Source organism: Cyprinodon variegatus, unplaced genomic scaffold (genome assembly GCF_000732505.1).
Source record: "Cyprinodon variegatus isolate N-32 unplaced genomic scaffold, C_variegatus-1.0 Scaffold205, whole genome shotgun sequence".
Taxonomy (NCBI): Eukaryota; Metazoa; Chordata; class Actinopteri; order Cyprinodontiformes; family Cyprinodontidae; genus Cyprinodon; species Cyprinodon variegatus.
Window position 1 is genome coordinate 613,476 of NW_015150658.1, and position 14,280 is coordinate 627,755.

Genomic DNA, 14,280 nt, shown 5'->3' on the forward strand with positions numbered 1-14,280 from the left:
GTTTGATACAATAATAATGAAATATATATATATATATATATATATATATATATACTACTTTCTTTTTTCAATTTAAGATTTACCGAATAAATGAAAAAAGATGATGGCAACATCTTTTTTTACTGAGAACAGAAAAAAACAAATGTCCTCAAGCAATGTTACCATATCAGAACTTTAACTAATATTTTCCTCACTGGTTGGTTATCGAGGAATAAAAATACAATGCAAACCCTGGGAATTACTAAACAAGAAAAAAAACAGCATGATTAATTATTAGCCTGAACTGTGGCAGTTAGCAGCGGCCCTGAGCAGGCCTCTAAACATTGCTGCTTTTATTACAGTGGAATCAATAGCTTGAATAAGGAGCTGTATCGACAGGGGGCCGACGCGCCGGCGCTGCTGCCGTTCCCTTAAGGCCCATGTGTCCACATTAGGGAGCTTGAAATCAGTTTATAGCATTTGGGGACACATTAATCCTCTTAGCACCAATTTGGTCATTATGGATTTTATTGAGGCAGGAGCTTTTCCTCCTCTGCAGCACTTAGGCGTGGGCCTGAACGCACCCATGCTCACACGAACACAAACCTTCTCCTTTGACACTCGTAACATACAAGTATGAAAACAGGCTCCCACACAGATCCATGTGCTTCAGAGAGAGCCTTAATGGAAAAAAGTTACACAACGTTACATAACATGTCAAGAACATGCTAAAGGAACTGGTTTTATCCAAGGAGGATATAAATACTACCTCATTGATGAATGCTCCTTCGTGCAGAGGCTTTGGTTTGATTAGAATTGAATAGAATTTGGAAATGATGGGTAAACATCATAATGTGGAAGAATATGAATGAATAAATTCCCCTTTAGGTAGAAATGCACAGTTTTGGTATATGCTGCTGAGGTCTGATTTTTTTATTCAAAAGGCAGATTCATAAACAAAATAAAAAAAAGCACATTTTTTTAATACAAGTGTTGGTTCTGGATCCAACATGAAGCATCTATATCATATTTCTTATTGTTTTATTTGAGCTTTACACCAAAAATAAGAAATACATCTATTTAAGTTTAAGTATTTGCATTTTTCAAATGAACACAGTGAGATTCTTTTTGTAGTTTTAAAGCTTTTTGATAAGCAGGGTAAAATATGCTGGTGATATCTGATGAGAGCTGATGAGTGGAAAATTGGTCTGTTTTGATCTCTGGCTGATTTATAGATGCATCTCTACTTAAATCATTGGTCTTTATCTTACAGCCTGCAACACTAAGCACAACCCCAGAGACTCTGTTAAACCCATCCTTTCCTCAGCCCTTTATGCAGGACAAGAAAAACGATGGTAAATTAGAAAAAATGTCCTAAATCGCAGATTTTCTTGTGAGTTAAAAACAGACCTTAACCTTTTATTATAAGACCTTCTAATGTTTTCTTGCAGCCTTTTTGTCACATAGTAACCGGACTCCCCACCCAGGAGACGGTCCTTTTGTTCTACGTCACCATAACGGACGCAGATCCAACCCTTCATCTGACACATGAGTCCAAACACTTCTCTAAGGTTTCAGGTCAACATGAACTCCCCATCTCCACCTGCTCGGCGTCTGCACCAAGAGGGGAGGGCGCACCTGAGCCCCAAAGCTCAGAGTCAGGATCGCTCAACCCTACCAAGATCCAGATCTGGTTTCCTACCAGCGCCGAACATGACACCATCAACCGTCGGTATACGTTCGCTCCGTCGAGCCTGTGTCTTCAGTAAACACCAAACAGCTGGTCAGAGTCTGACATGATAAGGATTGAAAGTGTGGTTTTAAGATTCCAATAACACTATTCAATAACTTATGGTTGGTCAAAATAAATGACCTGTATTATGCATTTCAGATGAAAATGAAAAAAAAGGGGTACTTGGATTCCAGCAACAGATTAGCATATGATTGGTATCGATTCAAATGAATCAATTTGATTCCAATTTTCAAGATCTGGAGTCTGAAGTCTTAAATTGGATTGCTGGTATTAACCAAAAAACAAACAAATATTTTTTTAGCCGTTACCGTAATTATATGATCAAAGAAATCGATTTTTGGTTATATAAATCCATTTCCATGAATTAATATAAGAATCCATTCAGAAATCATAGATATTTTCAGCTGTGCAAAGATGCATCATACTGCATGAGCAAATCTTGAGAACATTTTTTAAGAACTGATTGCACTGATTGCGTTTCATACTCGATTTCTGTCCCTCTTTAATCTTTGACCTGCCTATTCAGATTTGTTTACTGGACAGTAAGAGATTAATAAGAAAATACGTCCTGCAGCTTTCATGAAGCTATTGCTGTCACGGTCTTGGTTTGGTTAAGTTTTGTGTGAGTTTTCAGTTTCACGTTGATCCATGGTTTTCTTTGTTTTCTAGCTTTATTGGTGTTTTCTGGATATATTTGACTTCTTAGGGCTTTCTTTGCTTGCCCTCTGGCGTTGGTCTCCTTTTCCCTAGCTCCTTCTAGAAACCTCTGTTCACACCTGCTCCCAATCAGCTCATTATTCCTGTCTTTGTTCAGTCTCCCATATATACTCTCCCTGTGCAGTTCCTCAGTGCTGGTTCCTCGTCTTTCCCTGACTCCTCGTGCATGTTTTTCCTGATGTCTCCATGGTTCTGGTTAGTTTTTGCATTTTTATGTTGGATTTTTGGATTCCTGCCTGTGTTACCTGTGATAACTCCACTAAAACTACAAGAACTGACCTCTGCTTCCTTGCCCCTGCATTTGGATCCTTAAAACCTCAACCAAACCCTGACAGTTGCATCAAGAAAGATGCTGCACATACTTTCTAATGAAGGCTTTTATATATATATAAATATATATATATATATATATATATATATATATATATATATATATATATATATATATATATATATATATATATATATATATGAATGAAAGGAAAACTGCATTGATCTGATCATTTTAAGGGGAAATTTTCCAACTGATTTTTAAAAAATTATTGCTGTTATTCATTATTAAGCAACAGTCACTGAATAAAAAAAGCAAAAAGAGAAGAAGAATAGGATTTCTGCCCTTAGGTGTAATTAATTGCATGTTTGATACATTAAAGGTAAAGTTGTTTGATTAAACCTTAAGCATTATTTTTAGCTTCTTAAAATTGTTTCATAGATTAAAATCTGTCATTAATATGAGGACCAAAATTACCTTTCATGAGGCTGCAGACTCAGAAAAAAAGAAAGAAAGAAAAGAACTCTGTAAAAATCACTTCTGCTTGGCTGAACAAACAGCACATAAGTCAGTAAATACCTCTTCCTTTGTCTGAGGTGACATCATTACTGTGAGAAGAGAGGCAGACGTATGAAAGTAGACACAGACAAACGGCGTCAGACAGACAGGTAGCAGAACAATACAAAGCAACCCGGGTCGATGGAAATTTTCTCCGGAGTCTTCAGGAGTTGTTTATCTGTGTGTGTGTTTGCTGACAGAGATGTTTCTGGCCCTAAGAGTGCGCTGACTCACTGTGGTGGCTGTGGTGTATAAGTGTGAGACTGCCTCGGTGTAACTACAAACGTTCTGCATGTAAGAGCTGAAAATGGCAGTCCTTTTCATCCGGTCTGTGATGTGTTCTTAGTGTACACCCAAACAGGTATAAACAGGTTAAATATATTTAAATTACATCCATGACCCGAAGCCTTGCTTTGCATTGAATGTCAATCAATACGTGTCTGAGGCAGCAGTCGGGAAGTAAATCTACATTTTCCTCCAATGCTACTAGATGAAAAATTTTTAGAGCCTAAAAAAAGCGATTTATTTAACAAATACCATCAAATTAACTTTTACTCTGAAAATAAAAAAAATATCCAATAAAATACTTTATTTGAGGGTTTTTAAACTAAAAAACATTAAGTTTGAAAGATAAAAAATTTAAATTAAACCTTAAAATTAAAATATCTTTTATCCATCCATTTTCTGTCACGCTTACACCTTCTGGGGTCGCGAGCGTAGCTGGTGCCTATTTCCAGCTGTCTACAGGTGAGAGGCGGGGTCTACTCTGGACAGGTCACCAGTCCATCGCAGGGTAACACAGATGCAAAGCGGAAAAACAACCATTCACACACAGACTCACAGGAGAATTTAGAAAAGCCAATTAACCTGACAGTAATGTTTTTGGACTATGTAGGAAGCAGGAGTACCCGGAGAAAACCCAGTCATGCACAGGGAAGACATGCAAACTCCATGCAGAAAAACCCCGGGCTGGGAATCGAACCCAGAACCTTCTTACTGTAAGGCAACTGTGCTACCCACAGTTCAAAAATTGCCTTCATTATAAAAAAAAAAAAAGGGGGCCAGGACTTTTTAATGTTAGTTTTGATTAATTAGAAACATTTTAACACATTAAAAAAATCTATTTCATTTCCACCTATACATAAAATCCAAGGCTGGAACCTTCGTACTCACTGTTTCTTGTATATCTGACGCAAAAGTGGCACCGAAGGGTTTGTTCCACTGGAGATGTTAAACCCTAAAAACTATCATGGAGGCATTTCCACTGTAGCTTTGAGTCCAAACCGATTAAAGGTATTCGAACCATAATACGCGTAATATGTATCTGAGTAATGCTGGCATTTAGGAAGAAACTTAGACCAGGAACATGGATTGTTTGTGTTAGTAACTGTTTTAAAAAAAATTAGCCTCAACAGTATTTATTTTAATTGCACTAAATGCTCCATATTGTAAAGCAACACTTTATGCAAAGCTGAACAGTCAGAGAATTGTCAGTATTGCAAAAGAAGCTTTGTTTTTGTCTAAAGGCAATATTAAATGCCTTGTTGCCATATATATTTTTGTAGCATATTAAGAGGAGATACATGTGCTAAGATTAATGCTCATGGTGTTCACACTTTTATAGATGTAGTTTTTTAAAGAAATTGAAACAAAGCTAAAATATTAATACTTTCAATTAAAAACAAAATGTATAGGTGTTGATATCCTTATACCTTTATTTAATAGGAGAAAAGGATTGCTTTGAATTAAAACGGTGGTTTATTTTGTAAATTACATGGTTTTTTATTAAAATTAGATTAATTTTAATTAATTAAGTAAGGACCCTTTAATTTTTATTGCCTCCAAACACAAAAAAACATTTATTCAGTTTTAAGAGCAACATTTGACCCTGGCACTGCAAGCTGCAGAGCCCCAATATCTAAAAAAAAACTTTGTTACAGAAACATAGTTTAGAAATTAAAGCTCTAAATTACAATCCAAGTTATATATTTGATATATTCCTGTTAGAACTTTTGCGTTATGGCCTGAAAAGCTTTGAGGAAACTGCTTGTTTACAAACAAAAAAGATGGGGAGTAAAAATGTAAGCCAGTTTTGAAAGTAATTTACAATGTGTAGATTGGAGGTTGAGTTAGAGCTTCGAGTGCCGTCACAGACAAACGTATCTGGAACAGGAGCTCCAACAATTTTTTTTAATTTAAGCATCTCAAAATCAAAAGACATCAGAGTATCATACCTGGGCCATGGTGAAACCTATATAGATAGTTTCTCCATTAAGTGAAATCCTTTTTTAAAGATGATTCATGTGCATACCCTTTCTGCCACACTTTTTCCTTCCACTCAACTTTTCATCAATATACCTGAATACGGTATTATGTTGCTTCCATTTGCTGTTGATTTCGTTTAATGACTGTTTAGTGAAGAACTGTCAGGTCATTGGTCTTCCTCACCCTTTTAGAGGCCATAACATGAAAATATATCATATTATTTAAATTATCCAAGGTAGAGCTGGGCAATTAATTGCATTTGCAATATAATTGCAATTTAACAAAACACAATTTTCAAATTGCAGAAGAACTCAATTTTAATCACACTATACTTAAAAACAGTAAGACAATAAATTTCTAACTCCGGCCCTTTTGGTGGCAGTAAAATGCTTGTAGTGAGTTTATCACCAAACATAAAGGTAGAGATAGTTGTAGCTAGCAGTCAGATTCATGCATTTAATTAGAAGAAGTAAAAACCTCTTTACACGAAGGTTAAATTCCTGCAACAATGGGCAAGAAAGCTTTTAAAAAAACTAAAAGTCAGGGTGACACATCTACAAGGTTGCTGTGAGTGCAAACGAATATCTAAATAAAACTGAAATACCGGTTAAAAATAACCACAATTTAGATTTTTTGCAAAATTGTTCAGCCCTAATCATTGGTGATATTGTTCTTTAGTGGGAAATAAATTTGGGGGTATTCAATAGCTCTACTACATAATTGATACATCTCTGTGGACAATTCATCCAAAGTTTCACTTATTTCAGTGAAACTTTTTGATAATTTTTCTTACTTTATCAGACGTCGGCTATAAATGAAGAGCCGACTATAAACGTAAAGACCTGCATCATGGTCTGTACTCCGTCACAGATCCACTAACTGCCAACATGCAGTGACCTTCACCGTGTGTCCTGTGTTGTCATCTGCTGATGCCAGCAGATTTTCCACGTAACGTTAGTGCTGTGAAAAACATGCGCACATGACGGCCTCTGAAGTCAGCACACCGGCCTCGTCTCACTGAAGCTGACAAACCGAGCAGCTGCTTCTTTCTCAAAGCATAAAAAAAATGCTCATCTAACCTGTAAAAGAAAAAAAAAACAAGCAAGGGAGGCTACTGTGCCAACAGCTGTGGCATTATTGGTTAAAAACAACCTGTTCAGACCACAGCCTCTTTGTGCGGCTCATTAATGACATAACCAGCAGGGACGGAGCCAAGGCGTAGGCAAGCTGCTTCAATGGTGTCAAAACAATGGCTCCACAGCCCCGTAGCCACCAACAAGGGATCTCTTCTAATTTTAAACCTTGTTCTTCTTTTTTTTTTCCATTTCTTTCCATTCAGGAAACAAACGCCTAATCCTTCCCTGAAAGACTTATAAAAAGCAGCAATCCTCACACTGGGTCTGATCATCTGATTTAGGAACATTATAGCAAACAGGAGCCTCAGGCAGGGTCAGATATTGTTGAATGATGAGAAAATACAGCAGACTGACAGCGAGGTGAGCTCACTGAGAAGTCATCCCCCCCATGTGCCTTGCATTAATCTGTCCTCTCCCACAGATCTCCCAATCGCAAACCGTGTGCCAGAACACAGGATTAGTGGTGTTCTTTACGCCTTTTAGAAAGTCAGCCCGCTGTCTGCTCTTTTAATTGTTCACATGCTCTTACTTTTTGGGTTAAATCTGTAACAGGTGGACTGACAGAAGGGTTTAGATCATGCGGAGGGTTTAGCTGTGTAAACTCTGGACGGATAATGATTACATTTCAACCATCGGCTCAAGTTAACTTTATTTTTCTGTAATTCTCATTCCCAGGCTAATCTTAACAATAACGATCCGGATCTTTTAAGGCACTGCATGGTGTCACAGTGGGGCCTTTGCCCTTGGCCTCTCTGCAGTGGGCAGGAGCTGTAATGAGTTAGAGAAAAAAAAAACAACAACGCAGCAGCAGCTGCCTGGCTCAATAGGAGAACGCACACCGCGGGGACTGAGTGGTCAGCACCCATTGTTGGTGCTCTCCTATGTGCGCACATATTTTCAGTCCCATTAAATGAGCCAGAGCGGTTCGTGACATCCTAAACTGAAGAAGTGAACGTGGATAATTAGATGCACACGAGGCAGCCAGAAAAGTGACAAACGAGGTGGAGGAGGTCTGAATTTGGCCTTTAGAATCATCAAAGCGCTGACGTAATCTACAGTGAGTGACACTCTGGAATAAACGTAGACATTTGCTGTTTTTAATTTTCTCACCTTGTTTTTATCTCCTGTGTAAAAAGAAAATTCTGATGCCAAAAGCAGCTTTACAGGATAATATATGTGATGCATTAAATAGTCATTCAGTAGCATGCTGCAGAAGCGTGGTTCTGAAAATCAACTTTTACCCGCAGCTGCTGGCAAACCTGCAGCTAAAATTCAACAAATCTAATGCAATATAGACCCTTTATTCCAACTAGTAATGCATGATATTATAAAATCAAGTAAATGTTGCATATTTGTTAAATATAGAGTATAAAAAACATGGTTGCAATTAAACCATATTTTTCTATTATCTGTCTCTACAATCAGGTGAGTGCATCAAGGGGAAATGGAGTCAGTCAATTGGCAGATTATATTGTTTGAATGCAGCGCATGAATGCGGTGCATCTGAAATGTAATTTTTCACATACAGCATGCAATGTTGTCCCCAATAGGTGCGCCTGAAGTGCTGAATCGATCTACACACTGAAGTAATCTTTATATCTTGTTTAAAAGCAAACTATATTGATGAAGACTTCTGTCTAAATGCCTTATATCAATTAATGAAATTTGCACAATGTTATAAGTGTCACTTCTTTAGTCAAGGCGATTCTTACGCAGGGGCAGAGCTAGATGGGGGACCAGAGGTGGCCATGGCCACCCTTAGCCAATCATTGGCCACCCCTACCAATTTTTCCCCCGCTCTAATACAGACATTAGCAGCAGTAATATTCTCAAGGGGAATGTTCCAACATATTAAACATGTAAATGTTTCATATATTAACAGTTACTTGACAAATAAAACGCTGTGGTTAATTATGCTAATCAAATATTAACATTAAAGTTGATATATACAGAAATTATGCTCTTTTTAGAACAAAATGTGTCATATGGGGTAAAGAGAAAAATATGTGTCTCTGCAAGTCATCTACGTGTCTTCGGTGAAATCATAGATAAATAAGTAGTACTTTAATAACTTAAAAATCCATTTAATGTAGATATTAGTAAATGTAAATATTAGTTTTATGCAGAACAATTTTTGATAAGGTAAGTAATGACAATGGAAAAATGTTCACCCCAGAAATTTTGTCCACTACACCTTTTATTTAGATAGCATGGATATTTAAATAGATGCATCTATTTTGTAGCAAAGGCTTTAGCGTAACGACACAACAATAGGCCCGTAAGCAACATTATCTGGGTGGGCCCCATATGAAGTACAACACCCCATACAAACCCGCCGCCGCCGCTGTAGACAACCGACCCGAAATGTGCCCTATACACATTTCATCATTCTTCACCTTCACTAGACATGGATATACTTTAGTATATTCTGCTGTAAAATGAGTCTTATCGTGCTACCGTGAGCGTAAAAGCCCCCCTCCTCACCCATGCTCTCTCCATTCATCTCCTGGTCCCAATCTTTACAAACTGTAGCAGCAACGTCCTCCTCTCCCTCTTTGGTTCTTTGAATAAACGTGTTCATTTTGGGAAGTTTTTTTCCGTTCTTCCAGCAGCTCTTCTTTGCTTTTTCATTTCTGGAATCCGCTTAAGTAACTCTTTTTGGTATCCATCGTCGCTAACACATTGTACGTTACGGTAATGGTTTTAATCTACGCTCTGGATTACCCATAATTCCAAGCCCTATTGTAAAAAATAAAATACTTAAATACATCGTTCTTTTACGATCTTTATTGCAGTTTGAAACATATATGAGTGTATTTTTTTTTACCAACCGTGTAATGAACTATACATAGTTATTAACATAGTAATAAAATGTACCACTGTCTGCTTTGCTATTGGTGTCGTGTTTAAACGGCTAAACCATCAGGTTGAAATCAGCCAAGTTTTAGGGTATAAATAAGGTCCAGTCAATTAATGTAATATCAGGTGGGTTTAAGCCACCATTACATCTGCAAAGAGGCCTCCTACTCCACAATTGTATAGGGGGCCCCACCATGGCCCCCAAGAGGTCGGCGGCCCCTAAGCAACTGCAGTCTCTGCTTACCGATAGTTACGCCATTGGTAACACCTGCAATGCTGCTGTGATTGGAGGGGAGGGAAGGTAAGTGGGGGAGGGAAGGTAAGGTGTCCCAGACTGCGCGTAAAAGCGGCCCCACTTTCATTCCTTTAAAATGCGTCTTTCTTTCTTGGAGAGTTAAGTCATTTCCACTGCTTATATCGAACCCTGACACCTGTCCCAGTAAGGAACTACAGTTCCTGCATTCATTCAGAAGCTGGAACCATCATGCATTGATAATGTAGAACTGGTTATCAATGAAAGATGCAAGATGCATCTCATTCATCGCCGCGCAGGGGGCGCGCCGCCGGTGCGTCTTGGAAAGCTCCGGATCCCATTGATAAAAAAATCCTCGTCTGGGGGGGAAGGGGGGTGCAATCAACGTCACCGAGGCATGCATAGAGTTCTATAGGGCAGCATGCAGCGGTCGGATCTGAGGCACACCTCTGCACAGCAGCAGAGCCACAGAGCAAGGGCAAAGAGACGATTGTAGGATGTAGGAGTCGGACCCTACCTGCATTTTGTCTGATGTAAACACCTCGATGTCTACCTCGCAGGCGATGATGGTCACCATCTCCAGTTTCATATTTATGGATGGCATTCCCCTGTGTGTTTGGTAGGGGAGAAAAAAAGCGCAATGGAGCTGAAAGTCTGCTTGCTCCTCTCAGAGAAGCGCTCTCCTTCCAGGGGCGCGTCGGTAACGTCCAGAAGGTTTGTCCGGAGGGGAAGCTGCAGCAGCGGGGCTCCTCTCTGCACTGAAGCGCTGCTCAGAGTGATGTTGCAGCAGTCGGACAGATCTCACTCCCTCCCCTCCCCTCCCCGCTCCACATTGACGTCATTACCAGCATTACGTCCGTCGGGTTTTACGCCACTACTTTCTTGCTTGCTGATGGACGATCCGTGCAGAGCGCACTGCAGATTTTTTTTTTTTCGCAGTCTAGTTTATTCTGATTCTTCCTTTAGGAAAACTGTTTTATTTCCACAGTCTGTCACAGAGAGACGTCTCTCAAAAAGTTATGGGGAAAAAAAGAAAAATGCACATGGGCTATAAAATAGTCCCGCAGAGTCATTCATCATTTTTGCTTTGAAACAACCAGGGGCCAAAGAAAGAAAACTAAAAAGTAATCCCACCCTTGAATTTTAGAATCTTGCCATTCAACAACAACAAAAACAAAATAAAAAAATGAGCCTAATTGGGATTTTATGCAATAAACCAACATTTGTTTACAAACATACATCTAACATAAAAATCACATCCTTTTAGTTTTACTCCAACCTTTACAGCTGGTTCTAAAACTTTATGATTCCTTTTTCGGGATGGTGCAACTGAAAGGTGAAAAATAGAATATAGAATAGAATTGAACTTTATTGTCGTTGCACTGTCACAAGTACAAAGCAACAAAATGTGGTTTGCATCAATCCAGAAATGCTATACAGGATATAAATATTATTACAGGTGTATGTACAAGCAAAAAGTAATAGTTAGGGACAGTAAAAAGTTGTGTATAGATATGAATATGGGAGCTACATGCACAGATTATACACAAAAACTCTTTTCTTTTCATTCTTAAAGGAAAAGACAGGTCATGTTCAGAACTCAATCTTCAAAGTTAAGTGTACTTTAAATATAAAATTAATACATACTGTTCAATAAATGTTAATTTTTTTATTTTTTTTTTTAAAGAGTAATTTTCATTTGAATGTGCTTTACTGGAGACGTCGATGTTTGTCAAAGAACACTACCTGCCACAGTTTGTGACGTCACGGTGTGGTATCGGCTGTTGAGCAAGTCCCTGTGCTGTATCCAATAGACCGCAGTTGCTTAGGGGCCTCCGACCTCTTAGGGGCCTCGTCACTGACACCTGGTTGGCCCCCTACGCAATTGTGGACCGCACCGTATTTATACCGCATCACATGCCAGATTTCAACCTGATGGTGAGCCGTTTAAACACGACACCAATAGCAAAGCAGACAGTGGTACTACAATGTTAATAACTGCTCTAACTGTGTATAGTTAATTAGACGGTTGGTAAAAAATACACTCATAAAATGTTTCAAACCGCAATAAAGATCTTAAAAGAACGATGTGTTTGAATATTTTATTTTTTACAATATGACTTGGAATTATGGGTAATCCAGAGCAAGGATTAAAACCATTACCGTAATGTAGAAAGGGTTAGCGATGATGGATACCAAAAAGAGGTACTTAAGCGGATTCCAGAAAGGAAAAAGCAAAGAAGAGCTGCTGGAAGAACGGAAAAAAACTTCCCAAAATAAACACATTGTTTCAAAGAACCAAAGAGGGAGAGGTGGACGTTGCTGCTACAGGTAGTAAAGATTGGGACCAGGAGATGAATGGGGAGAGCGTGGGTGAGGAGGGGGGCTGTGACGCTCAAGGTAGACTGATAAGACTCATTTTAACAGCAGAATATACTGAAGTATATCCATGTCTAGTAAAGGTGAAGAATGATGAAATGATGAAGTGTGTATGTATGGGGCACATTTCGTGTCAGTTGTCTACGGCAGCGGCGGTGGGGGATGGGGGGGCACCCAGATAATGTTGCTTACGGGCCTATTGTTGTGTCGTTACGCCATTGGGTGTATCTGGTGTTTGCCACAATGTGCTATTATCCAAGTCATCTTGAATACATTCTTCTTCGAACATATTCTACATATTACGTGTTTTTTCTCTGGCCAGAAGTTCGAGGAGGATCAGGAATCAGAAAGGTGAAATACATTTTTTTTCACTTTTAGCCGATGTATACCAACATCCAACTGCCATGCACGTGTGCATTGTCAGTTTCACTATAGCTCTGGTGAATTTCAATGGTGGAGTCCTCTGGAAATCTTCAATAATTGTTGTTCATTGCAGAAGTGTCAAGTAGTTCCCATTGATTTTGCTTGTAAAGCAAAGTAAAGAATGGCGCTAGGCTTACCGCACCGTGATGTCACTGCCGGAAGATGTCAGGAGTGAGGGGCGTTTCTACATTTGGGCAAAAATGGCCGCTCCTGGAGTCAGTGATCACAACAAAAATTATTATTTTTGTTTTTTTACTTATTAACGCTAAATTCATTAAATCACAGTGAACAGATTAGTTTATAGATAATGATCCATTGATTATTGCTGACCGGACTTTTCTTTTAAAGGGAACTGTGTTGCATTTAACTCAGTCCCCCTTCTTCCCTGACTCTGATACAGTGCCTTTCCCCTGCTGAAGAAAAGCTTCCTCATACCATGATGCTGCCACTGCCTTGTTTTGCTCAAGGGCTCGTGCGTCCATAGAGATGTAATGTTTTGGTCTTTCATCATACATTGGATTTTGCAATGGCCAGGGTCACTGGGAGGGACTCAGGCTGAAAAGTTTGAGACCCACCTACCCTATACAATAACCAATAACACGCCATGACTCAAGAGTTTTTGTTTTAACGTGACAAAATGTATTAAATTTTAAAGGGTATAAATGGTTTTGAAAGTCACTGTATATAAAACCTGTATATCGACTATAAAAGGTAAACGGTTATAAAACAGTGGAGTAATGCAGGTGGAATGTTCAAATCGAACTATAACCAAGTTTAAAACTGGACATTTTGCCAAACTGGAAAATACTTTGGCTGGCTTCAGGTATGAAAAATGTTGANTCCGACCTCTTAGGGGCCTCGTCACTGACACCTGGTTGGCCCCCTACGCAATTGTGGACCGCACCGTATTTATACCGCATCACATGCCAGATTTCAACCTGATGGTGAGCCGTTTAAACACGACACCAATAGCAAAGCAGACAGTGGTACTACAATGTTAATAACTGTGTATAGTTAATTAGACGGTTGGTAAAAAATACACTCATAAAATGTTTCAAACTGCAATAAAGATCTTAAAAGAACGATGTGTTTGAATATTTTATTTTTTACAATATGACTTGGAATTATGGGTAATCCAGAGCAAGGATTAAAACCATTACCGTAATGTAGAAAGGGTTAGCGATGATGGATACCAAAAAGAGGTACTTAAGCGGATTCCAGAAAGGAAAAAGCAAAGAAGAGCTGCTGGAAGAACGGAAAAAAACTTCCCAAAATAAACACATTGTTTCAAAGAACCAAAGAGGGAGAGGTGGACGTTGCTGCTACAGGTAGTAAAGATTGGGACCAGGAGATGAATGGGGAGAGCGTGGGTGAGGAGGGGGGCTGTGACGCTCAAGGTAGACTGATAAGACTCATTTTAACAGCAGAATATACTGAAGTATATCCATGTCTAGTAAAGGTGAAGAATGATGAAATGATGAAGTGTGTATGTATGGGGCACATTTCGTGTCAGTTGTCTACGGCAGCGGCGGTGGGGGATGGGGGGGCACCCAGATAATGTTGCTTACGGGCCTATTGTTGTGTCGTTACGCCATTGGGTGTATCTGGTGTTTGCCACAATGTGCTATTATCCAAGTCATCTTGAATACATTCTTCTTCGAACATATTCTACATATTACGTGTTTTT

At 38.9% G+C, this 14,280-nt stretch overlaps 1 protein-coding gene across 2 annotated transcripts in view; it reads right to left on the bottom strand.

The window, feature by feature from the left end:
• rcan3 (RCAN family member 3) overlaps positions 1-14,280 on the bottom strand; it is a 65,127-nt gene that overhangs the window by 21,181 nt on the left and 29,666 nt on the right. Inside the window, exon 1 of one of the 2 annotated variants that reach the window (XM_015380014.1) lies at positions 10,309-10,561. The exons of the other annotated variant lie outside the window; for it this stretch is intronic. Within the exon in view, the coding sequence (XP_015235500.1) occupies positions 10,309-10,395 (87 nt within the window). The 5' untranslated portion in view covers positions 10,396-10,561. Of the gene's footprint in view, positions 1-10,308; positions 10,562-14,280 lie in introns of those variants that run through there. 2 annotated transcript variants of the gene reach the window in all.